This window comes from Podarcis bocagei, assembly GCF_964188305.1.
Source record: "Podarcis bocagei genome assembly, chromosome: 13".
Taxonomy (NCBI): domain Eukaryota; kingdom Metazoa; phylum Chordata; class Lepidosauria; order Squamata; family Lacertidae; genus Podarcis; species Podarcis bocagei.
The window spans coordinates 18,532,476-18,559,689 of NC_138138.1; the positions used below are offsets into that span (position 1 = coordinate 18,532,476).

The window sequence follows — 27,214 nt, forward strand, 5'->3', positions numbered from 1 at the left end:
AAATAACATCAGGGATTTTCACGGCATTTCATTTGTTTTGTGTAATTTTTTGGTTCCGTGACTGTCTTTTTCCCACTGGTTTCTATCCTAAAACACATCTGGCTTCTGCTATCCTTTAGTCCTCCTCCTGTAGAACTCAAGAGCAGCTCAGGTTACCCCACATAAGCCACTCTCATGTAGAAAAAAAGAAATCTTTATTGGTAGAAATTCATACAAAACGTAGCCCCCACAATCGTCTCCAGGGAGCTTTCCTGATGGTATCAGCCATTGATCCTGGCAACAGAAGCGATGCCCAGAGCAGAACTGGGCAAGGGGAGGGAGCAATGCTTCCCCCTGCAGCATAACCGGGCCTTGCTGCGCCTTTAAAAGGGAATAATGGGTGGTGGTGGGTTTCAATCGGATGAACGGAAGGCAAAGAGGTATCACCACGTGGGAGGGCCAAAGCGTGAGATCAGCACTTCCTGGTCATCAAGGTCCTTCTGCACTTTCTTCCTCATGTAAAAGATGGGGCAGTCGCGGCTGAAATGAGTTGGGAGAAAAAACCGTTCAGGGGTGGGAGTGACGGGGAGCAGACACTTAATTGGCAGCCTGCATTTAGGAAACTAACAAAAGATGCCTGGTGATGCTTGGAAACACTAGCGGGAAAAACGGTCTCCCCTGAGGGAAAAGGGGCCCGACAGAACACAGAAATCTTGGCTCACATAATCCTTCCCTGTTTCTGTCAATTTGTATGAGGCGGTAGAATGGGCCGTACTGCTTCAGGCTGCAGGCTTGCGGGTGGGGCGGGGATTCTTGTTTTGGAGCGTTCCTCTCTAGAAATACTCTGCAAGGAAACTAGTGCGGCAGGGAGAAAACGTTGGGCTTGTCATCTATTTGCAAGGAATTTGTGTTTGGAGGGGGAGCTTAAATGGAACATTCAGAAACCAACCTCAGGACTTGCTACCAGTACACACCAGACCGTGGTGGCCCTTGTTTCCTGATTTACACACAAGTATGTCCCACTGGTATATCCAAGCAACCCCAGCTGATATCTCATGTGCCGGAGCAGAAGGCTCTATCTCTCTCTCTCTCCACACCCCTGGCCGCTGCCAGCATCTGACAGGTGTTATATTTATAAAGGTAATAAACATCTTCAGGAGTACCAGCACCCCGCTAGCTCTCTGCGGGAGCCATCTGTTTGCTGTTCTCAAACCAGCCTGATAAGCAGCTGTAAACATCCAGGGGTGGCGTAAAGCCATATTTTAGCCCATTATCCCGTGGGAACGGGCAAGAGCTGGTGGCTGCTCGGCAAAGGTGTGGTGAGCCGCCAGCCCCTCACCTGGTACACAGCACATCCTCGTGCAGGCTGCCTTGGCACCGCTGGCACTGCGTCCACAAGCGCGAGAACTTCTCCTCCAGAGAGCTCAAATGGGTCACCTGTGGGGAGAGAGGGAAGAAGAGGCGGGTGGCAGGACCCAAGGCACTTGGACCCAATTGTTCCGTGGCTTTTTCAAAACCCAGGCAGACTGAGGTTGTGGATCCTCACAATGTCTACAAGTAGTTCAGCATCTTTTGTTCCATACTGCAGGCCAGCCAGTGAGTTCATGGCAAAGTGAGCTTCAAACAGGAGATTTCCCAGGCCAGTCCACGGGCTACACCACCAGGAAACCCCATTTCCTATCCCCTTAAAATTCCCAGTGGCTTGCTCGCAGCCCCATTCCTCTCCCAGTGAAGGGAGGATTTTCCAAGGTACAAGTTTAATTCAGAGGCTTGTGCCTCAGTCCAGTGTGCAGGCCACCCGGGCTCCTCCTATGTCTTTGCTGGTGGAGTCCCTTGCTCTCCCACCCAACCCAGTGGGCTCTACCACTTACCTCCTTCTGGTAAAGCTCAGACTGGCGGCCCAGGCAAAACTTGCACACAGCACCTGATGGAGGAAAGCACACCAGAAAGCCATTTTCCTCCCTATCCCATTTCCACTTTGGAGTTCCTTCCCCGATGCCCCATTCCAAAGGAAAGCCACAAGCAGGATGGAATGACAAGATGCCTGTTTACATTCCTGCTGAGATGATGAGGTGGAATGCATTTTTGCCCATGCCCAGGACCTGACCAACCTCCTCTGCCTTTGGGTACAGGGAGGAATTTTTGCTGTGTCGGACTGATCTAAAGTTACTCGTTCTGCCATCTCCTTGCTGCTAGGCACCTGCTTTCTAGTGCAACACGATCAAGTTTGCAGTCAGAGAGGGCTCTTGTCGCAAAAAACTTCTGTCTTTTTCTCTAGTGCATGTAAGACTTTTGGGAAATCTCCGGTAAGTGACCAGAAAGAACCCAGGAATAAATAAATAATAATAATAATAATAATAATTTATTTATTTATACCCCGCCCATCTGGCTGTGTTTTCCCAGCCACTCTGGGCAGCCCCCTACAGAATATTAAAAACACAATTAAACATCAAACATTAAAAACTTCCCTAAAAGGGCTGCCTTCAGATGTCTTCTAAAAGTCACAGTTGTCTTTGACATCTGGTGGGAGGGCGTTCCACAGGGAGGGTGCCACTACCAAGAAGGCCCTCTGCTCCCAGCCGTTCTCCAAACCGCCCAGGGGAAATCACTCCAATCTCAGGGTATTCAGGCATCCTGGCAGAGCCCACCCCCTTTAACAGCGCCACGTATCTTCAAACAAACCAAGAAACATGGTTTCAGATCCTCTCCCGCAACTTGCAAGTAGCCCCCCCCCCTTCTGCAAACTTGAGAAAGAGGGAGAACAGGGAAGTAAGCAGAGGTGCCCAGAGGTCAGTGTGTGTGTGTGTGTGTGTGTGTGTGTGTGTGTGTGTGTGTCTGTGTGTGTACAGCAAGATTTTCCTGCTGGTAACGAAAGCTCAGCAGAGGCACCGTTTTGTGACACACGCTCCACTCTGTGGCAAATTCCGACAAAAGGAACTTGCAACATGCGCTGCTGGTTAGAAGCGGGTGATGGGGGAGGGGAGGGGACTTGTTTCTGACATAAGACTCTGCAAAGCGGAGGCCAGGAAAGACAGGCGGGGACAGGATCTCACCATGGTGGCTGAGCACAGCCCGGCAACCGATGCAGGTGCTCCGTTTAGTAGCAAACGCCATGAGCCCTCCGACTTTGGCTGTCAGGACTGTTTTGCAGCGAGTGTGTTCCCCCTCTGCAAAGGGAAGGAAATTAAGGGTCAAGCACATATGCCACCTCCAATACATTACAACAGTGGGGAGGAGAGGGTAAAGATCCGTATTCCAGCCGTCTCTCGCCCTGGACTGCTCACCATTACTGTCCATGGAAAGGGATTGTTACCCAGATTTCCCTGGTTAGCACCTCCCATAGAATAAGCCACCTGTGCCTGCATACTCATATAATTGTACCCAGGGGTCATCTAGCCCAACCCCCAGCAATGAAGGAATCTCAGCTACAGCATCCATGACAGATGGCCACCCAACCTCTGCTTAAAAACCTCCAAGGAAGGAGAGTCCACAACCTCCCGAGGGAGACCGTTCCACTGTCAAACAGCTCTTGCTGCCGTAGGAGGTTTTACCTACAGTTTTATCCCCTTTTCTGTGACTACGTGAGGGAGCACGAAAGCAGCAGAAGGGGGAGCAGGACTGGGTGGCAGAAAACATATAGCTTCCGCCAAAACAGATGAAGAAAGAGTCTGGGGTAAGAGTCTCTTTCCGAAAGATGGCCCACACTGCTATTTCCTACCAATTCATCCATGGGGGTGGGGGTCAGGGTCAAGCATGGGAGACTCTTGTTTCTCTAGAACAGCGTTTCCCACACTTGGGCCTCCAGCTGTTTTTGGACTACAACTCCCATCATCCCTAGCTAGCAGGACCAGTGGTGAGGGATGATGGAAACTGTAGTCCAAAAACAGCTGGAGACCCACGTTTGGGAATTCCTGCTTGAGAAGGATAAATTCCTGGTGAAGTAAAAAACTTAACAGAAGAAGTAAATAAGTAAGAGCTGTTCAGTAAGAGCTGACAGTAAGAGCTGTTCGACAGTGGAATTTGCTGCCAAGGAGTGTGGTGGAGTCTCCTTCTTTGGAGGTCTTTAAGCAGAGGCTTGACAACCATATGTCAGGAGTGCTCTGATGGTGTTTCCTGCTTGGCAGGGGGTTGGACTCGATGGCCCTTGTGGTCTCTTCCAACTCTATGATTCTATAAACAACCCCCCTGAGAAGGCCTGTGGGGCTGCCTATTGAGATCACTTCCCTGCGGCGGTGAGACGCTGCTTTGGAGTCCACCAAGCGCAAAGAGGGTGGACCAGACGCAGATACACAGCGACAGGGGTTTGGTTACGGATGCCACCAAAATTAATCCCAACTTAGGATGAGAATGATTCAGGGGTCTGTAGCCTTTTTGTAGGATCGCGGAGTCTCTTCGTCTCTCTTCTCCAGAAAGCAGAGCCAGCGGCCACACTCACTCAGCAAGACGTTCTGCGCTTTGCCCTCTCCCAAGATGGGCTCGAAGATGCGCAAGAGGGGCTTGGCGAGTTGCTGCTCCAGGTAGTACTGCGTGTCGATGGGCAGGTTATTCTCCAGCACGTAGATGGGATCCTGGAGAGAGAAACAGGGGAAAGGCATAAAACCAGGGAAGATGTGAGTTTCGGGTTATGAATGCACTTTAGCACCCAGGGCACAGTCCTCTCTGCCTCTGCAGTCTTGTTGCCTAATCACCCTGGAAACCTGAAGGTAGGCAGTATGTATGGGGGTGTCTATGCACAGGCCATAACATGGGAAGTTCATGGTAGCAGCAGTCAGTTTGAATTCAATCAGTGCCTAGAGGTTTTGTCCTTCCTTCCCCAGTTCAGCAGGGAGGAAGAGAGGATATGAAAGTGGGAGAAACAGACCTAGTTATGCCCCCCCCCCAAATTAACTAACTCCAAACAAGATCCAGCGGAAGCATTAAAGCCAACCTAGTGAAAACTGGTGGGGAACAGGGGCTCCAAAACTCAAATCAGAAATTGCTTAGGAATGCCGGAAGCTGCCTTGTACAGTCAGGCCACTGGTCCATCCAGTTCAGTATTGCCTACACTGATTGGCAACAGCTCTGCGGGGTTTCCTAGCCCAATCTGGAGAAGCTGGGATCGAACCTGGCGCCTCGCAGGCCTGCAAAAGCAGGTGCTCTTATCACTGAGCTACGGCTTCCTGAGCCCCCCCTTTGAGTTCCTGCTTCCAAAAACCTCTTCCTCCTTGAAGCCTAATGGTGAATAGCCATCTCCACCCCCCGGCAAGTATTTTGCAGTGCTAGCGGGGCACATTTCAATGCAGCTTTGCACCTGAAGAAGCATACATGTACAAGCCTGAATCCTTCCCCCCCCCCCGAGTTACTGGTCCCTATTGCCCATTGCATCCCTCTCCCCATTACTCACTTCAGACTTCATGTAAGCTGCTACGCCTTTGGCAGCGCCGATAATGACGTACGGAACCCGGTCCCCCAGGTTGGGAGCGCTGCCAGGATCCCGCCGACGCATACTAAGGGGAGAAGCCATGAGGAGGTGTCACATGATGAGCCAGACTGGAAGGTGGCGCGCCAGGATTGAACCCACCCCCAAGGATGTATTAAGCAGAAGAAGGCACTGCAGAGCGGGACTGAGGAATGTTTTCAGAGCCAGAAGGGATCTGGGGGTGCATGTGCGTGAGAGCAGCATGACTTTAAAAGCAGTAACTTTGTTTGTTTTATGCTTGATGCACAAAAATTGAAAACCGGGCCACCTCAAACACCAAAAGAATAGCTGGCAAAAATCTGGAAGGTAGCAAAGATGAATAAACACACAGAACTGATTGGAGTGAGAGATTATACAGTGGTACCTCGGGTTAAGAACTTAATTCGTTCCAGAGGTCCGTTCTTAACCTGAAACTGTTCTTAACCTGAAGCACCACTTGAGCTAATGGGGCCTCCCGCTGCTGCCGCCGTGCAATTTCTGTTCTCATCCTGAAGCAAAGTTCTTAACCCGAGGTACTATTTCTGGGTTAGCAGAGTCTGTAACCTGAAGCGTCTGTAATCCGAGGTACCACTGTCTACAACTTTTTATATGGTTTCATGTATTTTTGTTGTGAACTGCCCTGATGCTCTGACATATTTTTATGAAATAGCGGTCTATGCATTTTTATAAATAAACTAAACTAAAAAGAGAGAAAATTTTAATTATCTATGGAATCCTCCAACAGCATTTATGAAGAATAAATGTAAGTGTTGACAAATATAACAGCTTTTCTACGTGGCAAAACATGAATCTATGTATATTAAAGGTATTTATAATGTGTACATATTTAGCATTCTGGTGTGATTACTGGACGTTTTTGGAGATTTAATAAAAGCTGACTTTACTGAAAATAGACGCATACAAAACAGGACGAGTCTCTCAAAAGGAGCTGGAAGAAGTTAAAATGTGAGATGCCAAAAAGCCCAACATGCGACCCCAGGTGCGATAATAACGCTATTAACATATTTTCCAACAGCGGAGGCACCGCTGAGAAATATCTTGAAAAAGATGACAGTACAGAACGAAGCACGAGGGCAAACTGGTACCAGCCCTGTCCCGCAAAGGCGGCCCCACCGGGGACACTTTCACCACCCAAACTTTTGTTTGTCAAGAGGCAGCGAAGCAAAAGGAGCAGGTCTGTCACACCGGAACATGTGCCTGTGCGAGGCAGATGAAGTGGCGGCAGTCAGACAGGAAGCCCAGAGCAGGAGGGGTGGGCGTCGCAGAAGGTTCCACTTGCAGCTGCGCTGGCCATAACTATTTCTGCCCTTCCCTTCGGTCATGCCTCACCAGCCGCCCCACACCCACACACCTTTTTCCGCTGTCCTGAGGGCAGACGGGCCTCAATAACAGGGTAAAGAAAGTCAAAGGGGAGGGAGGAGGGGGAAGAGGAGAGAAAGAAGAAGAAGAAGAGGAGGAGGAGGAGGAGGAGAAGGAGTAGTTTGGATTTGATATCCCGCTTTATCACTACCCGAAGGAGTCTCAAAGCGGCTAACAATCTCCTTTTCCCTTCCTCCCCCACAACCAACACTCTGTGAGGTGAGTGGGGCTGAGAGACTTCAGAGAAGTGTGACTAGCCCAAGGTCACCCAGCAGCTGCATGTGGAGGAGCGGGGAAGCGAACCCGGTTCACCAGATTACAAGTCTACCGCTCTTAACCACTACACAACACTGGCTCCCATAATACCCTCTTGCTCTCAGAACTCAAGAAAGGGGACCACAGAGCGACCGTAGAACATAAGGACACAAGGAGAGCCTGTGGGATCAAGCCTGTAGCCCATCTAGGCCAGAATTCTGTTCTCACAGGGGCCAACCACATGCCCTCATGGGAAACCTGCATGAGGGCACTCTCCGCTCCTGCAGTTTTGCCAAACTCCTACTCAACACGACCTTTGAAAGGTCTAAGTGGGGGTGCCAACTTGAATACAGTGGTACCTCGGGTTAAGAACTTAATTCGTTCTGGAGGTCCGTTCTTAACTTGAAACTGTTCTTAACCTGAGGTACCACTTTAGCTAATGGGGCCTCCTGCTGCCACCATGCGATTTCTGTTCTCATCCTGAAGCAAAGTTCTTAACCCGAGCTACTATTTCTGGGTTAGCAGAGTCTGTAACCTGAAGCGTCTGCAACCTGAAGTGTCTGTAACCCGAGGTACCACTGTAAAATATTGGGCAGGGGGCAGGTACGCCCCACCCCACATAAGCCATCACATGATGCAGTGCACACATGTCATTTGAATGGCAATGCCCGTCAATTTTGGGGAAGCCCAGCCCCCCTCAAATATTTTATTGGGGGGGGGGGAGAGGGCAATGACCCCTGAGGCCCTAGGAATTGGCTCCTATGGGTCCAATGCACGGCGTCTCCATTATGAGAATCTCAGGTGGCAGGGCTGGAAAAGACTCTGCTTGAAAACCTAGAATCATAGAATTGTGTAGTTGGAAGGGACCCCAAGGGTCATCTAGTCCAACCCCCTGTAATGCAGGGATCTCAGCTAAAGCATCCATGACAGGTGGCCACCATCCAACCTCTGCTTGAAAACCTCTGATGAAGGAGAGTCCACAGCATCCCAAGGGAGACCGTTCCGCTGTCAGACAGCTCTTACTGTCAGAAAGTTCTTCCTGATATATAGCTGGAATCTCCTTTCTTGTAACTTGAAGTCATTGGTTCAGGTCCTATCCTCCAGAGCAGGAAAAAACAAGCTTGTTCCATCTTCCATACGACAGCCCTTCAAATATTTGAAGATGGCTATCGTGTCTCCTTTTTCGCAGGCTAAATGTACCCAGCTCCTTCAACCGCTCCTCATAAGGCTTAGTTTCCAGACCCGTGATCATCTTGGTTGCCCTCCTCTGCGCACGTTCCCGTTTAGCAACATCCTTCTTAAATTATGGTGCCCAGAACTGGACACAGTATTCTAGGTGTGGTCTGACCAAGGCAGAATAGAGTGGTAGTATTACTTCCCTTGATCAGGAAACTATAGTTCTGTTGATGCAGCCCAGAATAGCACCAGCTTTTATTTGCTGCTGCATCACACTGTTGACTCATGTTAAGCTTGTGATCTACTAAGACCCCCTTGATCCCTTTTACATGTACAGTGGTGCCCCGCAAGACAAATGCCTCGCAAGACGGAAAACCCGCTAGACGAAAGGGTTTTCCGTTTTGGAGGCGCTTCGCAAAACGAATTTCCCTATGGGCTTGCTTCGCAAGACGAAAGCCCATAGGGAAATCTCTGGGACAGCGGGGAAGCGCAGCGCATTTAGAAGCGCTCGGGGAAAGCAGCGCACTTCGCTGCTTTCCCCGGAGTGCTTTTAAATGCGGGCGGCTGGGAGGGAATCCCTTGGCCCCCCGCGGGACTTCCCGAAGCACTTTTGAAGTCCGGCGGGGGTCCAAGGGATTCCTTCCCAGCCGCCTGCGTTTAAAAGCACTCTGGGGAAAGCAGCGCACTTCGCTGCTTTCCCCGGAGTGCTTTTAAATGCGGGCGGCTGGGAGGGAATCCCTTGGCCCCCCGCGGGACTTCCCGAAGCTCTTTTGAAGTCCGGCGGGGGTCCAAGGGATTCCTTCCCAGCCGCCCGCTTTTAAAAGCACTCTGGGCAAAGCAGCGCACTTCGCTGCTTTGCCCAGAGTGCTTTTAAATGCGGGCGGCTGGGAGGGAATCCCTTGGCCCCCCGCGGGACTTCCCGAAGCTCTTTTTAAGTCCGGCGGGGGGCCAAGGGATTCCTTCCCAGCCGCCCGCTTTTAAAAGCACTCCGGGGAAAGCAGCGCACTTCGCTGCTTTCCCCGGAGTGCTTTTAAATGCGGGCGGCTGGGAGGGAATCCCTTGGCCCCCCGCCGGACTTCCCGAAGCTCTTTTGAAGTCCGGCGGGGGGCCAAGGGATTCCCTCACCGCCGCCCGCCTTTAGAAGCGCTCGGGGGAACACCTGCCCCAGCCGCCCCACTTCGGAACGCTGTTCCGAAGCGGGGCGGGGGGCGGGGACACCTTCTGAAGGCGGGCAGGGGGCGAAAGTCTTTGTCCCCCCTGCCTGCCTTCCCAGGGGCTTTTAAATCGCCCCGGACAGCGGAGAAGTCCTCCGCTGTCCCGGGGTTTTTTAAAATGCTGGGGGTGGGAAGAAAAGCCCTTATCCCCCCCCAGCCTTCAGAAGAGGTCCGGGGACAGACTGTCCCCGGACCTGGTCTGAAGGCGGTTTCCCTAGGAACGCATTAATTGATTTTCAATGCATTCCTATGGGAAACTGTGCATCGCAAGACGAAAAAACCGCAAGACGAAGAGACTTGCGGAACGAATTAATTTCGTCTTGCGAGGCACCACTGTACAGTGGTACCTTGGTTCTCAAACTTAATCTGTTCCAGAAGTCCGTTCCAAAATCAAAGCATTCTATCTATCTATCTATCAGTAGCCGAACTGGGTTCTACACAGTCATGAAAACAAACCAAAAAGCCACAAAAACGCAAAAGAAGTAGCAAAAACAGAGCGACCTCAGTGTAACACTCGAAACAGAAGAGTGGCACTCAAATCGGAAGCATAACATTCAAAACGGAGCACATTTGGCTTCCGAAAGACATTCGCAAACCGGAACACTTACTTCCAGGTTTGCTGTGTTTGGGTTCCAAACTGTTTGTGTACCAAGGTGTTTGAGAACCAAGGTGCCACTGTACTACTAGTAAGCGTCCCCACATCTCATATTTGTGCATCTGGTTCTGCCTAAGTGCAGAACCTTGAGAGAGATGCTGCCAGTTAAATAAATGATGGTCAGACCTAACATAAAGGGAGTTTCATGTTCGGTCTAAATATGTGGGGTGTCTTGGGGTCAGGGCCACCCCCTTTGCTCGCTTGGGAAGTGATACATTTCTTTCCCCCTGCCCCCAACCCAATAAGAAAAGGTGGGGGAAAGTGCCGCCTCCTCCTTCGCTCTACTCACCGCTCGGCCAGCTCCACATGAGCCTGGCGACCTGCGTATTCATCTGCTGTACGTGTCAGTTCCTTGGTGATCACCAGCTGTGAGATGTCGACTCTGTTGCAAAGCAGATCGGAGATCACCTCCTTGGCATGGGCCACGGCACCTGTAGGATCCCTGCAGAGAAGGAAGCGTGGAATAATCTGAGCCCCTCCTCTCTTTCCCGCAGAAGAGAACCGTCCCCGAATGAATCAAGGTTCTGACCCTTCAGGCAGGCTACAGAAAGCTGGGATGCTATAGTCGGGTTTGCCATTCGTAGGAGCCCATTTCTAAGAGTTTTGTCCCAGCATCCAGGAATTTGAGATAAATATTGTTCAGCCTCGGATCATGCCCACAACCGCTCAGCAGACCAGAACGGGGCTTCGTCTCAAACAAACACCTACAGACCTATCTATGAGCAGCTTCTGTAGGCAGGTGTTGATGAGGTTTGCCACTAGGGGGCAGTTGTCGCGGCGCACGGTCTCGATGCCCTTACAGTCCATCTTGTCGTGGGTGTCAGGGTTGGAAGAGAAATAGAGGCCAGCATAGCGTTTCTTGTTGATCAGGAGATAGGGGAAGTATACCTGGTGCGCGGACAGATTGAGAAAACAGTAAAGGTCTGTGTTATCTTGTTGGGAATAGCTAATTCATTAGAGAAGGACTCTTAAATCTCAGGGTTGTGGGTTCGAGCCCCACATTGAGTGAAATATTCCTGCCTTGTGGGGGTTGGACTAGATGACCCCTGTGGTCCCTTCCAACTCTACAATTCTGCGATTTTATGATTCTAGGATGAACAGACTTTCTTTTTCAAATTATGATTGCTTTTTCAGCTGAAACAGTGGGTGTTTCAAGTACCTGTTCAGTAACTGCACAGGGTTTGAGTGCCATGGGAGGCTTGCTTTGAAATTAAAATAGCATTTTTGAAGCGCTCAGTTTTCCCCATTAAGCTCACACACCCTTTGCCCATTCCATGTGGTCTTGAGGGTGCTTAGGCTTCCCCTCGGCTGCTTATTTACATTAAAGGAAGATGGGTGCATTAATTGGGGTACACTAACGGAAGATAGGTGCGTTAATCCGTCATGGATGCTTTAGCTGAGATTCCTGCACTGCAGGAAGTTGGGCTAGATAACTCTTGGGTTTTTTCTCTCCCAACTCTATGATTCTAATTTCGCAGCAGACATCACATCTAGTTTAGGCCCTCACAATCACAGGGAGGGACGCGGGTGGCGCTGTGGGTTAAACCACAGAACCTAGGACTTGCTGATCAGAAGGTTGGCGGTTCGAATCCCCACGAGGGGGTGAGCTCCCATTGCTCGGTCCCTGCTCCTGCCAACCTAGCAGTTCAAAAGCACCTCAAAGTGCAAGTAGATAAATAGGTACCGCTCCGGCGGAAAGGTAAACAGCGTTTCCGTGCGCTGCTCTGGTTCGCCAGAAGCGGCTTAGTCATGCTGGCCACATGACCCGGAAGCTGTACGCCAGCTCCTTCGGCCAATAAAGCGAGATGAGCACCGCAACCCCAGAGTTGGCCACGACTGGACCTAATGGTCAGGGGTCCCTTTACCTTTAATCACAGGGAAGATGCTATCAGTGTTAACAAACTTCATTGACATGTACCAGTGTAAAGGTATGTGCCCTTGGTCTTCCTTTCCCATCTCCTTCCTCCCTGCCCATCCACTCCAAACGTCATCTCTGTTTTCCACCTCTTACGTCAAAGCACTTCCTAGCGTTATATGGGAATCTTATGGCCGAGAGTTTCCAAAGTTACGAACCAAGTGGGTGGCGATGGGAGATGGAGAGGCTTTTCTGAGACTCACCTTCTCAAACTCTAGCTTGATGGGGGGAATGAAATGGCTGGAGACCCAGGCAGCTGCGTCCCTGCCTATCTCCATGGCCTCGGCGACTGACGGCACACCCAAGCGGCACATGACGGAGTCTGTGTCCCCGTATACTACCTGTTAGGGGAGAAGGCCACAATGAAACTCTGGAAACTGCTTAACCCATCTCTCTGCGTCTCACAGCTTCTCAGCCGCAGGACAGCTATGCCAGCTGCCTCCACCACAAGCCACAGTGTGTCACTTTCTCTTCCTCTTGCAGCTTCTGTCTGGCTCGTCCCCTGCCCCGTTTCCCTGTCTGTGCCACTTTCCCAGCCACAAGATCTCTTTCCCTTCTGACTGTCCTGTGGCCTCCCTGCTGCCACTCCTCCCTTACCAACGGCCATTGCGAACATGATAAATGCCGCCAAACAGACTTAAAAAATGACACAATATCCAAATGGAAGACTGGGGGAAAATACGGAAAGTCAATTCAAAATTTACTGATTGTATACAGAGGACCCTCCAGATATGAACTTAATTAGCTCTGGGGGTCCATTTGCACCCCAAAAATTACATAAATAGAGGCACGCTTCTGCGCATGCGGCGAAACCCAGAAGTATACACTTCCGGGGTTGCCGTGGCCATAACCCAAAGATTCCATATCCAGAGGGATACGTAAGCAGAGATACAACTGTATTGTTAAAAGAGAATTATATGAAAATGATGCATCGACTCCTGCAAAAATGTACAGAACAAGCTTCAGTAAGCGTTGGAAATGTAAAGAAAAAGAAGGTATGTTTTTTCCATATGCGGTGGAATTGTAAAATAATTAAAAATTATTGGGTAATGATTTATAATGAAATGAAAAGAATGTTTGAGACAACCTTTGTTAAAAGACCAGAAGCTTTTTTGCTAGGCATTTCAGGTCAAGATTTGCCAAAAGAAGAAACTTTTTATGTATGCTACAACCTTGGCTAGGATATTGCTAGCCCAAAGATGGAAAAGCGACAAATTACCAACTAAAGAAGAATGGCAAGAAAAATTGGTGGAATACGCTGAAATGGCAAAGCTAACTGAAAGACTTAGAGACAAGGACAATACAGACTTTAAAAAAGACTGGGAACCCCTTATGTTGTGCCTACAATGTAAAGAAATGGACTCACTAGCAGGATGTGAGCAAACACTTACAATTAACAAAACAAATGCAGGAAGTATAAAGATGATGGTAAAATGACAAGAATATAAAATTATTGAATTTAAAGAATTTAATATTAAGATATAATAAAGTAAGCAGGAGAAGTTATTATATAAAAAACTAGAAGAGGAAGTTGAGGGAAGTCGTGGGGGAGGGGGAAGCCTGTGAACTGCATTTTTTGTTATGATGTTATTATGATAAAAATGTAAAAGCCAATAAAAATTATATTTAAAAAGATAAATGCTGCCAAAGACAGTGTGTGAGGTGCCAGAACAAGGCCCCCAAACTGAGGTCAGACAGCTTTAGTACTGGTCATCTTTAACACTGCCGTAGATGTCCTTCTAGGGCTTTCCCCAATCTGCTCTACCCAAAAAAGAGACACATCAGCCTGCATTCCCCATCCAACCTTGGCGTCAGAACTGTAACCGTTGGCGATTGTGTACTTGGATTCCACCAGCTGCTTCGTCTTCTCAATCATCTGACGCCCAAACCCAGTCACGCTCTGGAAAAGAAGGGTTAAAACGATGTACCGTATTTATCGCTCTATAAGACGCACCAGACCACAAGACGCACCTAGTTTTTGGAGGAGGAAAACAAGAAAAAAATATTCTGAATCTCAGAAGCCAGAACAGCAAGAGGGATCGCTGCGCAGTGAAAGCAGCAATCCCTCTTGCTGTTCTGGCTTCTGGGATAGCTGTGCAGCCTGAATTCGCTCCATAAGATGCACACACATTTCCCCTTACTTTTTAGGAGGGAAAAAGTGAGTCTTATAGAGCAAAAAATACGGTATTTCAGAGGACAGACAAAAGGGCTGAAGGAGACTTTTGCTTAAAAGCTTCCTTAAAAGCTTAACCTGAAACCCCAGCCATACTTTGCTAGATGTAGGGTTTTCCTGAGGCTCACGGATGCTACCAAGTTGCATTGCTTCAGAAACAGGAAGCAGCGCTCCCAAGAACCACAGAAGAAGTCCCGAAAATCCTTCCTGTCTCCAGAGTGCTCGAGGGCACCCTAATCTGCATGGAGACAAATGCCATTTGCCCCAGATCCTGCAGACTGGATCGGAAGCAGGCAAGTCACCAGCAAATACTTTGTGGGCTGGATCAGGCCTGGTTTAGACACTGGATTGTTGGAGATGCTGTACCCGTTACACCCAAACATTTTCCTGCTGACGAAGCTACCCTACAGAAATAAAACTAGGAAAGTGAAAATCCATGAAGTTCAGTATTCCGCTTCCAAAAGCGGCCAACCGGATACCTCTGAGCTGCGACCAGCAGGTAACGAACGGGCAGTGGGTTTACCCTGCTGTTTGTTCCCGGTATCTGGGCACTCACGAGATCTAGGATATGTTGCTTCCATTTATCTGCCACAGTTTATAGCTAGCCTGTAGATAGCAGCTCTCTGCCCTGCATGGGTTTATCTAATCTTTCCAAAAACTAATCTAAGCGACTGGCAAGCAATGCCTCTTTGTAGCGGTGGATTCCATGAAGTTTAAATTGGGCTTTTTGCAAGCAGTACTTCCTTTTGACTTCCCTGAACTCGCCACCCATTAACTGCAGAACCTTGTTTCGTTTTCAAAGGGTCAGAAAGTTTGCTTCATAAATTATAAGCAGACCACAAAGATCAGCACAACAATTCAGTCCAGTCAGCTCACGATAGCAAATGAGGGATAACTTAATAACCAACTGACCCGCCCCGCGGCTGATATGCAACCGGCTGATCTGGTAAACAGGGAATCTGTAATAGGTGTTTCCCCCGTGTTTCGTTGACATTTGTGCACTGTACTATAAAACCATAACCTGACAACTCCCCTGCGCTTGAAGGGGACGGGCAGGCTTACCTGAGAGATCTCAAGGCAAGGTAGCTTGCCCACCTGGGCTCCAGTGAAGCCGTACACAGAGTTGGCGCTGACCTTGAGTGCCAGCTGCCGTCCGTCCAGCACTTGGCGCTTGAATGGGTCGGTCTCCTGCTTCAGCTCTCCCTTGGCCCTGAGCCAAAAATGGGACAGAACAAAGGAGGAGTGAAGAATGACCACGACAGTTCTGTACTGGCCCCTCCCTACCAGCCACTAATGTGCACATCTGTTAAGTGAAACTCTTTTTAACAGCCTTCTAAGCCATCTGGATGGTGAGGATGAATATACTACCCTTCATCAAAAGATCTCAGGGAAGTTCACAAGTTAAAAATACAAGATACCGTTTCCATTAAAGTTTTCAAATATACATTTCCATCGTTAAATATCCATCATTGTAATAAGTTTAATAAAACTTTTTTTAAAAATTTTTTTGCAAGATACAGTGGTACCTCAGGTTAAGTACTTAACCTGAAACTGCGCATAACCTGAAGCACCACTTTAGCTAATGGGGCCTCCCGCTGCCGCCGCGCCACCAGAGCACGATTTCTGTTCTCATCCTGAAGCGAAGTTCTTAACCCGAGGTACTATTTCTGAGTTAGCGGAGTCCGTAACCTGAAGCGTATGTAACCCGCGGTACCACTGTACTGTATTACATCTGCCACACCTGCGTTAAAAGAACGTAAAAAGAGTACAGTGGTATCTCGGTTTTCGAATGTAATCCGTTCCGGGAGACTGTTTGAGTTCCGAAACGTTCGAAAACCGAAAACGGAAGCCTCAATACAGAAAACTCAAAACAGAAGCCACATGGCATGTTCAAAAACTGAAGCATTTACTTCTGGGTTTACAGCATTTGAAAACCGAAAGGTTTATAGCATATTAGAACAATAGGTTGTATGACTTGGTTTTGCATTCATAATTTGATGAAAAATAAAAACTCTCTTCCCCCAAAGCAACAGAAGTCCAATGTGAAATACAGTGGTACCTCAGGTTAAGTACTTAATTCGTTCCGGAGGTCCGTTCTTAACCTGAAATGGTTCTTAACTTGAAGCACCACTTTAGCTAATGGGGCCTCCCGCGGCCGCCGCTGCACGATTTCTGTTCTCATCCTGAAGCAAAGTTCTTAACCTGAAGCACTATTTCTGGTTAGCGGAGTCTGTAACCTGAAGCGTATGTAACCCGACGTACCACTGTATTCTCATTGAAGAAGGATGCAAAAATAAAAAAGTGACCCTTCTTCCAGTGGTTTGCTTTCCCCCTCATAATAGGGCTATATCCTACCTTCCTTCCCCAATCCCCAGCACTGCCTCAAGTTTATTAAAGTGCCATTGCCAAATTCTAGGTGACGTATGCCTTTGCTACAAACGCACTTCGCTTGCCACCCGCAAAACCAAGCTGTACTCCCTTCCATACCGGATCTCTAAATACCTCCAGGGTTCCAAGCATGTAAGGTATCTCTTCTCCCTCCCTTCTGCCATGCGCCCCAGACATCCTTCCCTTAGAGCACCCTTGCAAATAAGCCTACAAAAGTTACTAGCCTGAAACGAAACATCACTAGCATGCAGAGCTCCCTTCCTCTGCCAGCATGGGAGCCTTTTGCATTTCTAGGCTGTGTAAGGAGGAGAGGGCCTTCTTTCGTCTGGCATCTCCCATGTGGGTACACAGCAGGCAACAGAATAATTGGTCCTTCCTCCACCAGCCTGATCACTCACCAACGTACAGTTCCATGCACTTGCCTGCATCCAGTTCCTTGTCCCCTGTGGCTACCAGGTGAGTTCTTTAATACAAGGCTGCTTAAACCTTATTTCCAAGTCAGGGAAACCAGAACTCCTTCTCCAGGTGCCTGGTCTTGCACAGGAAGACGCCTTCCTATGGGCTGGATTATCGGCCCCTCTAAGTCAGGTATTGTCTACTAGGACTGCCAACAGCTGCCCAAGGTCCTGGTTCTGCTATCAGCTGGAGGTGCTGGGGATTGACCCAGGAACACTCTGTGTGCAAGGAAGGTGCTCGAAACCCAGGTTATGGGCCTGCCCTCCCTTCTTCCAATTATCTTACACCCGAAAACTTCCCCACCGCTCCAGACATGTGCCTCCTACTTCACCTCTTGCGGGCAGCCAGGAGATTCTCCAAGATCTCAGGCAGCAGCCCTTTGCGGACGGACTCCTTCACAAAGTGGTCCCCAGTCGGGGTGCGGATGAACTGCTCTGCCGAAAGCCTAGTAGGAAGAACCGGCAATCCATCAGAGCCTAGCCACCCCCTTTGATGCACAACACCACCCCAGTCTCCAGCCCCTCCCTGCTATATACCCTCCACTATTATTGGGGTCCACTAATATATGCCATTTGGATAGCTTCCATGGTCACTCGCCCCAATTTCCTGCTCCCCTAATTTTATCTCCCATAAGACCATGCCAGGAAAGAGAATAGCTCTCCCCCTTCTTCTGGGACATCAGTGATACAGCCAAGGTGGTCTCACACTATTATTAATTAATTAATTAATTAATTATTATACCCGCATATCTCAGAGTGGTTCACAACATAAAATCGCAATATAGAAAACACAAATTACATAATAAAAACAAAAACAAAGACAACCTAATAATCCCCCCTTGACTTTCCATCTTACTTAGGATCCTTCATGTAAAAAAAGTAAAGGTAAAGGACCCCTGGATGGTTAAGTCCACTCAAAGGCAACTATGGGGTGGCGTCACTCATCTAACTTTCAGGCCGAGGGAGCTGGCGTTTGCCCACAGACAGCTTTCTGGGTCATGTGGCCAGCATGACTAAACTGCTTCTGGCGCAACGGGACACCATGACAGAAACCAGAACACATGGAAACGCCGTTTACCTTCCCAATGCAGTGGTGCCTATTTATCTACTTGCGCTGGCATGCTTTCGAACTGCTAGGTTGGCAGGAGCTGGGACAAAGCAATGGGAAATTTGAACCGCCAACCTTCTGATCGGCAAGCCCAAGAGGTTCAGTGGCTTAGACCACAGCGCCACCCGCATCCCCCATGTGAGACACCAGGGAGGAGCACTCCCCCACCGCCCCAGGGCTGCAAAGCTGGTTCCTTGACTCCTCCTTGCAGTTTAGGCTGTTGTTCCCTTCAATTAACTCTGCAGTCCTTTGTATCAGATCCTTTTCTACTCACCCATAGCGATCAACCGCCCCCTGTTGCAGCAGCGTGGTATAGCACAGGTTGTGAGCCATCATGATGGAAGGGTACAGGGAGGAGAAGTCCAAGGTCGCTATGGGCACGTCGTAATAGCTAGAAGAGAACAGCGGGTCTGTTATGATCTTCCGCCCCACCTTCGTACACAGAAACACAGGAAGCTGCCTCGTAACACTGATTTGGGTCACTGGTCCATCAAGCTCAGTACTGCCTAAACTGACCGGCATTGGCTCTCCAGGACCTTAACCAAGGGTCTCTCCCAGCCCTATCTGCAGATGCCAGGGATTGTGCCTGGTTTCTTCTGCATGCAAGCTATGAGCCATGGCCCTTTCCTGGCTCCGATAAACTGTACACCTTACCCTAGGCCCCAATCCTTGGTTCCATCTCTCCCACTTCCAGCCCCATGACTCATTCTCATTAGAATCCTTCTCCCAAGGTAGAACTTACAATAATAATTTATTCTTTGTACCCCGCTCACCTAACTGGGTTTGCCCCAGCCACTCTGGGCGACTTGCAGCAAATTAAAATGTTAAGGCACAGTAAAGCATCAAACATTTAAAACTTCCCTAAACAGGGCTGCCTTCAGATATCCTCTGAAAGTCAGGTGGTTGTTTCCTTGACATCTGGTGGGAGGGTGTTCTACAGGGCGGGTGCCACTACTGAGAAGGCCCTCTACCTGGTTCCCCATAAACTCACTTCTCTCAGTGAGGGAACCGCCAAAAAGCCCTCGGAGCTGGACCTCAGTGTCCGGGCTGAACAATGAGGGTGGAGACACTCCTTCAGGTATACAGGGATGAAGCCATTTAGGGCATTAAAAGTCAGCACCAACACTTTGAATTGTGCTCCAAAACATACTGGGAGCCAGTGTATATCTTTTCTCCTCCATTGCTCCCAAAGTGGAATAATGTGGGCTCCAGCTGCCTTATCCTCAGCCCTGCTCCTTCCTCCCCTCCTGGCCTCCATCCCTGCTCCAAGATGTCACCCCAGTGCTTTCCTGCACCAACTCACAACAGGATGTGAAAAAACCCCAGCCTCACTCTTGACCCCGGGTTGGGGAAGCACATTTCCCCAGCTTCAGGTCTTGCTGGCCTTACCCTTTCAGAGGTTCAATGACAGTAGCCCCAGCATAGTCTTCCCCACCTTCTGACTTCACCACCGGCATAACCAGATTCTGTTTCATGGCCTTTGGGCAGAGAGAAGTTGTCAGTTTGGGGTTTGCCTTGGTGCTCTCCCATCAACCACAATGTTATACCCAGGTGGGTCTGTCCCACTTGCCTCATGTGCTGCCTGACAATCCCTGCACTTCTTATTATATCAACAGAAACAACAAAGAGAGCACTTTAGAAGTTAACATAATTTGGGGGGTGGGGGTGGCCTGTTACCTTTCCCCATTGGTAAGGTGCAGATGGCAAGTGGATGTTACAAAGCTATTTCCAGCGAGGCTAGATAGCCCTAGTCAGACCTATAGCTCAGTGTTAAAATTATCCAGTCATCTGGTCGCTCAGATTTGTTACATTACGAATACTGCTACCACAATGGCCTCCTATTATGCATGGCACTCCATGTGGTTTTCTACACAGTATGCAAGCACTTTCCTCCAGGTGACTGGGGCTAGCAGACCCAGAAATAAGCTGGCATTTCTCCCTTTAGACGAGGGAGAACCTTTGGCCTTCCAAATATTGTTGAACTGCAACTTCCACCATCCCTGGCTATTGACTATGCTGGCTGGGGCTGATGGGAGTTGTAGTTTAGCAGCGTCTGGAGGGCCAAAGGTTTCCCACTCCATGCTTTAGAAGGCAGGAGCACACCTGCTTGCTAGAGACCTAAAGCTGCCTACAGAGCAAAATGTCACAATGGAAAGTAGAGAAAGGACAAAAGAAAGGAGCGTTATCAGTATTTACTTTTTATTTATTCGGTTGTATCCTGCCCTTCCTCCCAAAGGAGCCCAGGGCAGTAGAAGGAAGAGCCTCCACAAGCCTGCTTTATTTAAAGAAAAAGAAAAGCAGTGTAGTGTAGGGGTTAGAGTCGGGGAATTAAAAATCACTGCTCAAACGTGAATTAGGTGACTAGGCCCTAGTAAAATGTCTGGGTGGAGGGAAAGAGGAGCCAATCTAACAGGGGTTTTGTGAAGAATGAGAGTTACATTGCAATATTATCCATGTCTACTCAAAAGTAAGCCCCACCAAGTTCAATGGGACTTGTTCAGAGGTGAGTGAATATAAGACTGCAGCCTTGGAATGCAAAGTGCTTTGCATTTTAGAACAACCACGTGCATGTTTATTAATGGAAAGCTTTCAAAACTCAAATGATTTCTGTGAACCCCTCTGACTAATTTTTTTTTAATGATACTAATGTATATAAGAAGAATTGGTCTTATATATAGGATCTTAGCAGCCTGAATAATAATTGCAACTCGTGGAAAACAGCCCCGAATCCAAAACTGGATGCTTGGTACCACTCACTCTGGAATATAGCTTTCCCTTGCGTCCAACTCAAGAGAAAAAGCCAGGAACTCTCACCTGCCGCAGGAGCTGGGAGACAACCTTGATTTGCTGGCCACGCACCAGGAGATAGCTGAGAGGGACACCTGTCACTCTGGCCATCTCCATGTAGTTGATGACACACATGAGCTTCTCCAAAAGCCGCAGGGGCAGGTAGGCATCCTTGAGGCAGTACACAGCCAGTCGCCGACGGGACTGGTCCGAGCCATTCTGCAAGAGGATAGGGGAGAGAAAAGGCTTTTGGATTTGGAAAAAGCAGGAAAGAGACCTTTCCTTCTGGATGAACAGAAACAAAGGGGAGGTTCAGTGCGAGAGAACAGGTTCAGACATCTCCAGGTAGGGCTGAGAAAGACCTCCCTGGGAAATCTGCAGAGCTGCCACCACTCAAGAGTTGACAACACAGAGTGAGAAGGATCTATGGGCTGACATGGTATCCACTGGCAGCTTCCTCTGAAGAGACAAAGGTTATATGCTTGAGGGATATGGAGAGCAAAAGCTTGCAAATTCAGAAAAAAGCAAATACTTTTGGATAAACGGGAACAGGAGGTGGATAAAGTTATTGGTTGTTCCATACTTCCCCCCACTCTTTAAGAGCTATAAGCAGACAGGCTGTTGAAGATTCCATTATCTATTACAGTGTTTCCCAAACTTGGGTCTCCAGCTTTTTGGGGAGGACTACAGCTCCCATCATTGTAGTCCAAGAACAACTAGCGACTCAAGTTTGGGAAACACTGATCTAGTAGATTAACGACCACCAAGAAAGAGTACTCTTGGTGGCGGGTCTCAACATTATGAACCAGCTGCTTGTTAAGAATCACAGGATTCAGAATCCTGGGCTAAAAAACCCTACCTTTTGGACAACCCATTCTTGTAGTTTATATGCCTTTTGGTTTTACTTGATCTTATTGGCTGACATTTAGAGTTTCACCACCCTTATTGCTCCTTTTGGGGGAAAAACATTTTAAAAAATGTTTTAAAAGTTCATTTTGGTTGGAAAGTCAGGTTATAATTTTTCTAAGTGGAGATAGCACAGGAAAGAACAGATGGCTGCAGGAACACCACTCCATAAACAAGGGGGCCTTCTGATGATCAGTGTATACAATTAAATGAATTTCCACAACCATGAGAGTTTTAAAAATCACCTTTTAAAAAGTTAAATTTCCCTAAAATCTAAATTATTGATTGCGAAGATAATGGCTTTTCCAAGAGTCTCCCATAGACCAGGCACTAAACCTTAAGTACTTACCCTGCCTCAGACAAAACCAGTATGAACCTAGCTTGTGCACTGATAAGAATCTCAGTAAAGGAGCAGTTCTCAAATTCTGTCACACAGGGCTTTGTAAAGACCCTAAGCAGATACAGCTTCATGCCAGCCCTTGAGCCCAGGAAACCCCAGAAAAGGTCGTTCTGGGAGGCTAAGTGTGTTGAATTGGCTAAACCTAGCACTCCGGATATTTCAGGCATCAGAAGAAAAAATACAGTGGTACCTCGGGTTAAGTACTTAATTCGTTCCGGAGGTCCGTTCTTAACCTGAAACTGTTCTTAACCTGAAGCACCACTTTAGCTAATGAGGCCTCCTGCTGCTGCCGCACTGCCGGAGCACGATTTCTGTTCTCATCCTGAAGCAAAGTTCTTAACCCGAGGTACTATTTCTGGGTTAGCAGAGTCTGTAACCTGAAGCGTATGTAACCTGAAGTACCACTGTAAATGGACAGTCAAGAATAAAAGTCACCAGACGTTTGTTCTACAGAGGAAAGCTTCTAGGCCACAAGGTCTGGCTGCTCACAGTCACCTGCAAATCTGTGATGATAGAGTGCTGTACGTCTTCCTTCTGCTCTTGCAAAAAGTGATAGCTGACAGCATTCAGCGTGTAGGAGCGCAATTTGTAGTCCCGCAGCAAAACCTGGCGAGGGAGGAAGAGAAGAAATGGCTAAGATGGGGAAGTGAACACGGTCCAGTGGACAAAATGCTCACTCACCATCTTTGCTCACTCACCATCTTTGCTCACTCACCATCTTTCAGCACTTCATCTGCAAAACGGGTCTATCAGCCTTGCTTACCTGAAGCAGATCAAACTGGATTCTGCCTTCCATGTTAATGACTTTATTCTCTCGCCGGCCCATCTGCTTGGACTGGAAGGAAGAGTCACGGATGACGGACTTACGTGCAGGAATACGGCCCAGAAAGGGAAATGTGGTAACCTGGGATGGGAAGAGATGCAGGAAAGGAAGCTGTGAGCCATGGCAGGAAGATAAAGGCAGGACGTTTATACGTAAGGCTGCATCGTTTAATCAGTTAACTGGTTCGATTCATTGAAAGTGCACCTGATTACCTAGGAATCAGATTTTCAAAACCGTTTTAAGTACAAAGTATTTGTAAAAAGTTCAGAGGGCAAACACCATCTCATGTACGCAGACCTCTAAAGGGAAAACCTACAAAGAGGTACAGATAAGCCTTTGTGAGTGTGACAGTTCACGCATTTGGGGTGGGGAGGGTGGGGGCAGTGGCCAGTTTCCGCAGTTTCAAAAGATTCCACACTCCTGGCCTGGAACCTGTCAGACAAAGCAAAGTGTGGCCTGTTTTAATGCAGGAATAGCCACAGAACTGCACTTGCAGTGGCAGGCAAAACATGTACCGTATTTTTCCCTCTATAACACGCAGATTTTTTCTCCTAAAAAGTAAGGGGAAATGTCTGTGCGTGTTATTGAGCGAATGTGTGGTCCCTGGAGCCGACAGGTGCGAGTGAAGGCAAAAATCAGGCAAATATCAATCGTCCGGAGAAGGGAAGCCTTGAAAAGAGGAAGCTGCTGCTTTCCTGCATTCTGCCTCAGGGTCTTACTGCCCACCCGCTTCTGTTTGTTACTGTGTTTGCTCAAACGGAACAAAGAACAGAGAAAACCCCTCCCCTCCAGGCAAGCAGAGGGGAAAGCAGAGCGTCCTTCCTTCTAATTCCTCTCGTGCTCCGGTGCTGCAACATGCAGGTGGGGGAGAGAGAGAGAGCTGGCTGGCTTGGGTGGGTGCGTGGGGGGAACTTTTGCCTTCCTTTCCTCCCTCCAGTAAAACCCCTCTCCTGCATTCTTAGCCAGCTGCTTCTCCGCACACCCCTCTCGGTGCTCCTTGTCCCTTTTATGTTTTTCCTTCCCTCCCCACTTAAAACATGGTTACAAAGCACGGATCCACATGGATCCTCAGGATCTTTGCATTGGGTCACCCCAAATTCACCATCAGATCACATAGCAATGATCTGATGCAAAAACAGGGCTGCAATGGTGCAAAAACGTGGTTACAAAGCACAGATCCACATGGATCCTCAGGATCTTTACATTGGGTCACCCCAAATTCACCATCAGATCACATAGCATGTCCATGGCTACAGCCTGCACCAAAAAAATCACGCACCCACTGTTGCCTGGGGCTGCAATGGTGCAAAAACGTTACAAAGCACAGATCCACATGGATTCTCAGGATCTTTGCACTGGGCTACCCCAAACTCACCGTCAAATCACATGTCTGTGGTCACAGCATGAAGCACAAAAATGATACAACCACTGTTTCATTCAGAATTTTTTTTTCTTGTTTTCCTCCTCTAAAAACTATGTGCGTGTTATGGTCAGGTGCGTGTTATCGAGCGAAAAATACGGTACTCGGTCAGAGAAAGCTAGGCTCACCTTGAGGGTCTGGGCACGGGTGATGAGGTACGGGAAGTCAAAGTTCTGGATGTTATAACCAGTGATGATGTCCGGGTCCACTGTCCGTATGAATTCTGCCCAGGCCTGGAAGAAAGTTGTGATATTTGGCTATATGGAGCTGTCGTACGCAGAACGTGTAATAGGGTCTGTCTATCCCACTACTGTTTCCTCTGTCTGGCAGAGGCTTTCAGCAATCCAGGATCTCAGGATGAGGCCCTTCCAAGCTTTGCCACTTGTTTGCAGAGGAAATGACCTGTGCCTCCATGGACAGCTGTGAGTTACCCTGTTCAGGACGAGGGAGTCCCCCACGCCTGCCTGCCCTCTAGAAACAGTACTTCTGTCTTGTCAGGATTCAACCTCAATCTGTTAACTGCCATCCATTCTCCAACCCCCTCCAGATACTCGAACAGGACATTCACCACCTTCACTGGTTCCGATTGAAAAGAGAGGTAGAGTTGGGTATCATCCGCATACTGGTGAACACCCAGCCCCACCCCCCTGATGATCCCTCCCAGGGGCTTTATATAGATGTTAAAAAGCATGGGGGAGAGGACAGAGCCCTGTAGTTCTAAAATTATTATTATAGTATATTATAGTATAGTATGTTTAATATACTTATAGGAAACCCACTGAAGGCAGCTTCCAGTAATTCATGAGGATATACAGGATAAGTTTAAAATCATGTAACACCATCAACACCATTCGCAACCAGAGGTACCACTGTACATGTTGTTGAAAACAAACAATCATTCCCACAGACTAAGCCAGATAGCTTAGTACAGTGGTGCCCCGCAAGACGAATGCCTCGCAAGACAGAAAACTCGCTAGACGAAAGAGTTTTCCGTTTTGGAGGTGCTTCGCAAAACAAATCTCCCATGGGCTTGCTTCGCAAGACGAAAATGTCTTGCGAGTTCCTGCGGGTTTTTTCCCCTCCCCCCCTTTTTCTAATCCGCTAAGCCGCTTATCAGCTGATCCGATAAGCCGCTAAAAGCTGCTAAAAGCGCTAATCCGCTAATCCGTCAATGGGCTTGCTTCGCAAGACAAAAAAACCGCTAGACGAAGAGAATCACAGAACGGATTCTTTTCGTCTTGCGAGGCACCACTGTACGTACACCTCCATACACAGCATTCCACTGCAACACCCAGGGGCCTCCACCGCTGCTCAGATCCTCCACAGACTTCTCAGGGCATTTTCTAGCCCCGATATCGCCCCATTACCTTGAGCAGCTCCGCCTCCTTTTGGAAGCAGAGCACCTGGGAACCCACGATAGGGGCACAGCTCTGCAAGGTGAAGACATTGCGCACAAAAGGGTCCTTCTCCCCCTGGCGGAGGACCATATTGGCGATCTGGATCACTGGGTCCTTCTCCGGTTCAGGGAAAATACCTGAACAGGGAAACGAAACAAAATGCAGAATGGGATCGTCAGTGGAAAAACTGACAGCTCCCCACTGCCATTCAGGGACTGTAGAAGTGGCTATCTGTTCTGGATTGTAGCAATGATGAATCCACTATTATGGTTTAACCCCTTCACTTATAACACCTGCCCACACCAATAGTTAATCTCACAAGTTCTTCTGAGCTCATACACTGCCAGGGTGTCTTTTGCCAACTCTAAGCCTAGACACCCTGCCCTTGATATTACAGTAAGACTTAGGTAAGTTATTGTTCGCTCTGAAATCTAAGGAACAGCCGCCTGCCCAGGAAAAATAAGAATCCCCAGCTTGTCAGGCCTACTGCACAAACCACTACATAATAATACACTATTGCTTGTGGGCTGACTCAGATTGCCTGCAAAAATGACCTCAGGAAGAGACATTTCAGTGTTGAATGTATGTCTTACCGAACAGGGCCATTTAGACCAAGATAAGTTTCAGATTTGTCAAACCTTGTCATTTTTTATAAAACTTATGAAGTTACTCAGCAGAGTCCTGGTTAACTAGCCTCCCACCTACCAGGACCTAAAAACTTTCTCATCATGTCTTGTTCTGCCCCAACTTTCCTCAATACCTTTGCGTCCAGCACATTCAATGTCGAAACTGAGCACACGCAAGGGGGCAATGCGCTGCCACTCTCCCTCGGGCGGGTGGCTCACGAAATCCATCCAGGCGATATCAGCCTCCAGTTGACACAGCGACACCTAGGGGTGAGGAAGAAAAGGGAGAATTAATGAGGAATTCCTACAGTCGCTGAGGGACGCGGATGGCGCTGTGGGTTAAACCACAGAGCCTAGGACTTGCCGATCAGAAGGTCGGCAGTTCGAATCCCCGTGACGGGGTGAGCTCCCGTTGTTCAGTCCCTGCTCCTGCCAACCTAGCAGTTTGAAAACACTTCAAAGTGCAAGTAGATAAATAGGTACCACTCCGGCGGGAAGGTAAACGGTGTTTCCGTGCGCTGCTCTGGTTCGCCAGAAGCGGCTTAGTTATGCTGGCCACATGACCCAGAAGCTGTATGCCGGCTCCCTCGGCCAATAAAGCGAGATGAGCACCACAACCCCAGAGTCGGTCACGACTGGACCTAATGGTCAGGGGTCTCTTTACCTTTACTTCCTACAGCCACTAACATGAAGTTTTCAGCTCTGAAGATTTCCTATCCT

General features: G+C 48.6%; 2 protein-coding genes across 3 annotated transcripts in view; one reads left to right on the forward strand and one right to left on the reverse strand.

The window, feature by feature from the left end:
- The window catches only part of RUVBL2 (RuvB like AAA ATPase 2), a 166,162-nt gene that overhangs the window by 56,883 nt on the left and 82,065 nt on the right, over nucleotides 1-27,214 (forward strand). The window lies entirely within an intron of this gene.
- POLD1 (DNA polymerase delta 1, catalytic subunit) overlaps nucleotides 178-27,214 on the reverse strand; it is a 33,327-nt gene continuing 6,290 nt past the window's right edge. For both annotated transcript variants that reach the window (XM_081166130.1, XM_081166131.1), the window contains exons 8-27: nucleotides 26,629-26,758; nucleotides 25,839-26,005; nucleotides 24,600-24,704; nucleotides 22,992-23,132; nucleotides 22,724-22,834; nucleotides 20,950-21,141; nucleotides 19,525-19,613; nucleotides 18,410-18,526; nucleotides 17,360-17,473; nucleotides 15,247-15,394; nucleotides 13,816-13,911; nucleotides 12,215-12,352; nucleotides 10,809-10,984; nucleotides 10,386-10,538; nucleotides 5,363-5,465; nucleotides 4,415-4,547; nucleotides 3,033-3,146; nucleotides 1,851-1,903; nucleotides 1,319-1,416; nucleotides 178-519 (exon numbers count right to left, since the gene is read on the reverse strand). In XM_081166130.1, coding sequence (XP_081022256.1) covers nucleotides 423-519; nucleotides 1,319-1,416; nucleotides 1,851-1,903; nucleotides 3,033-3,146; nucleotides 4,415-4,547; nucleotides 5,363-5,465; nucleotides 10,386-10,538; nucleotides 10,809-10,984; nucleotides 12,215-12,352; nucleotides 13,816-13,911; nucleotides 15,247-15,394; nucleotides 17,360-17,473; nucleotides 18,410-18,526; nucleotides 19,525-19,613; nucleotides 20,950-21,141; nucleotides 22,724-22,834; nucleotides 22,992-23,132; nucleotides 24,600-24,704; nucleotides 25,839-26,005; nucleotides 26,629-26,758 — 2,475 coding nt within the window. In that variant the 3' untranslated portion in view covers nucleotides 178-422. The remainder of the gene's footprint in view (nucleotides 520-1,318; nucleotides 1,417-1,850; nucleotides 1,904-3,032; nucleotides 3,147-4,414; nucleotides 4,548-5,362; nucleotides 5,466-10,385; nucleotides 10,539-10,808; nucleotides 10,985-12,214; nucleotides 12,353-13,815; nucleotides 13,912-15,246; nucleotides 15,395-17,359; nucleotides 17,474-18,409; nucleotides 18,527-19,524; nucleotides 19,614-20,949; nucleotides 21,142-22,723; nucleotides 22,835-22,991; nucleotides 23,133-24,599; nucleotides 24,705-25,838; nucleotides 26,006-26,628; nucleotides 26,759-27,214) is intronic.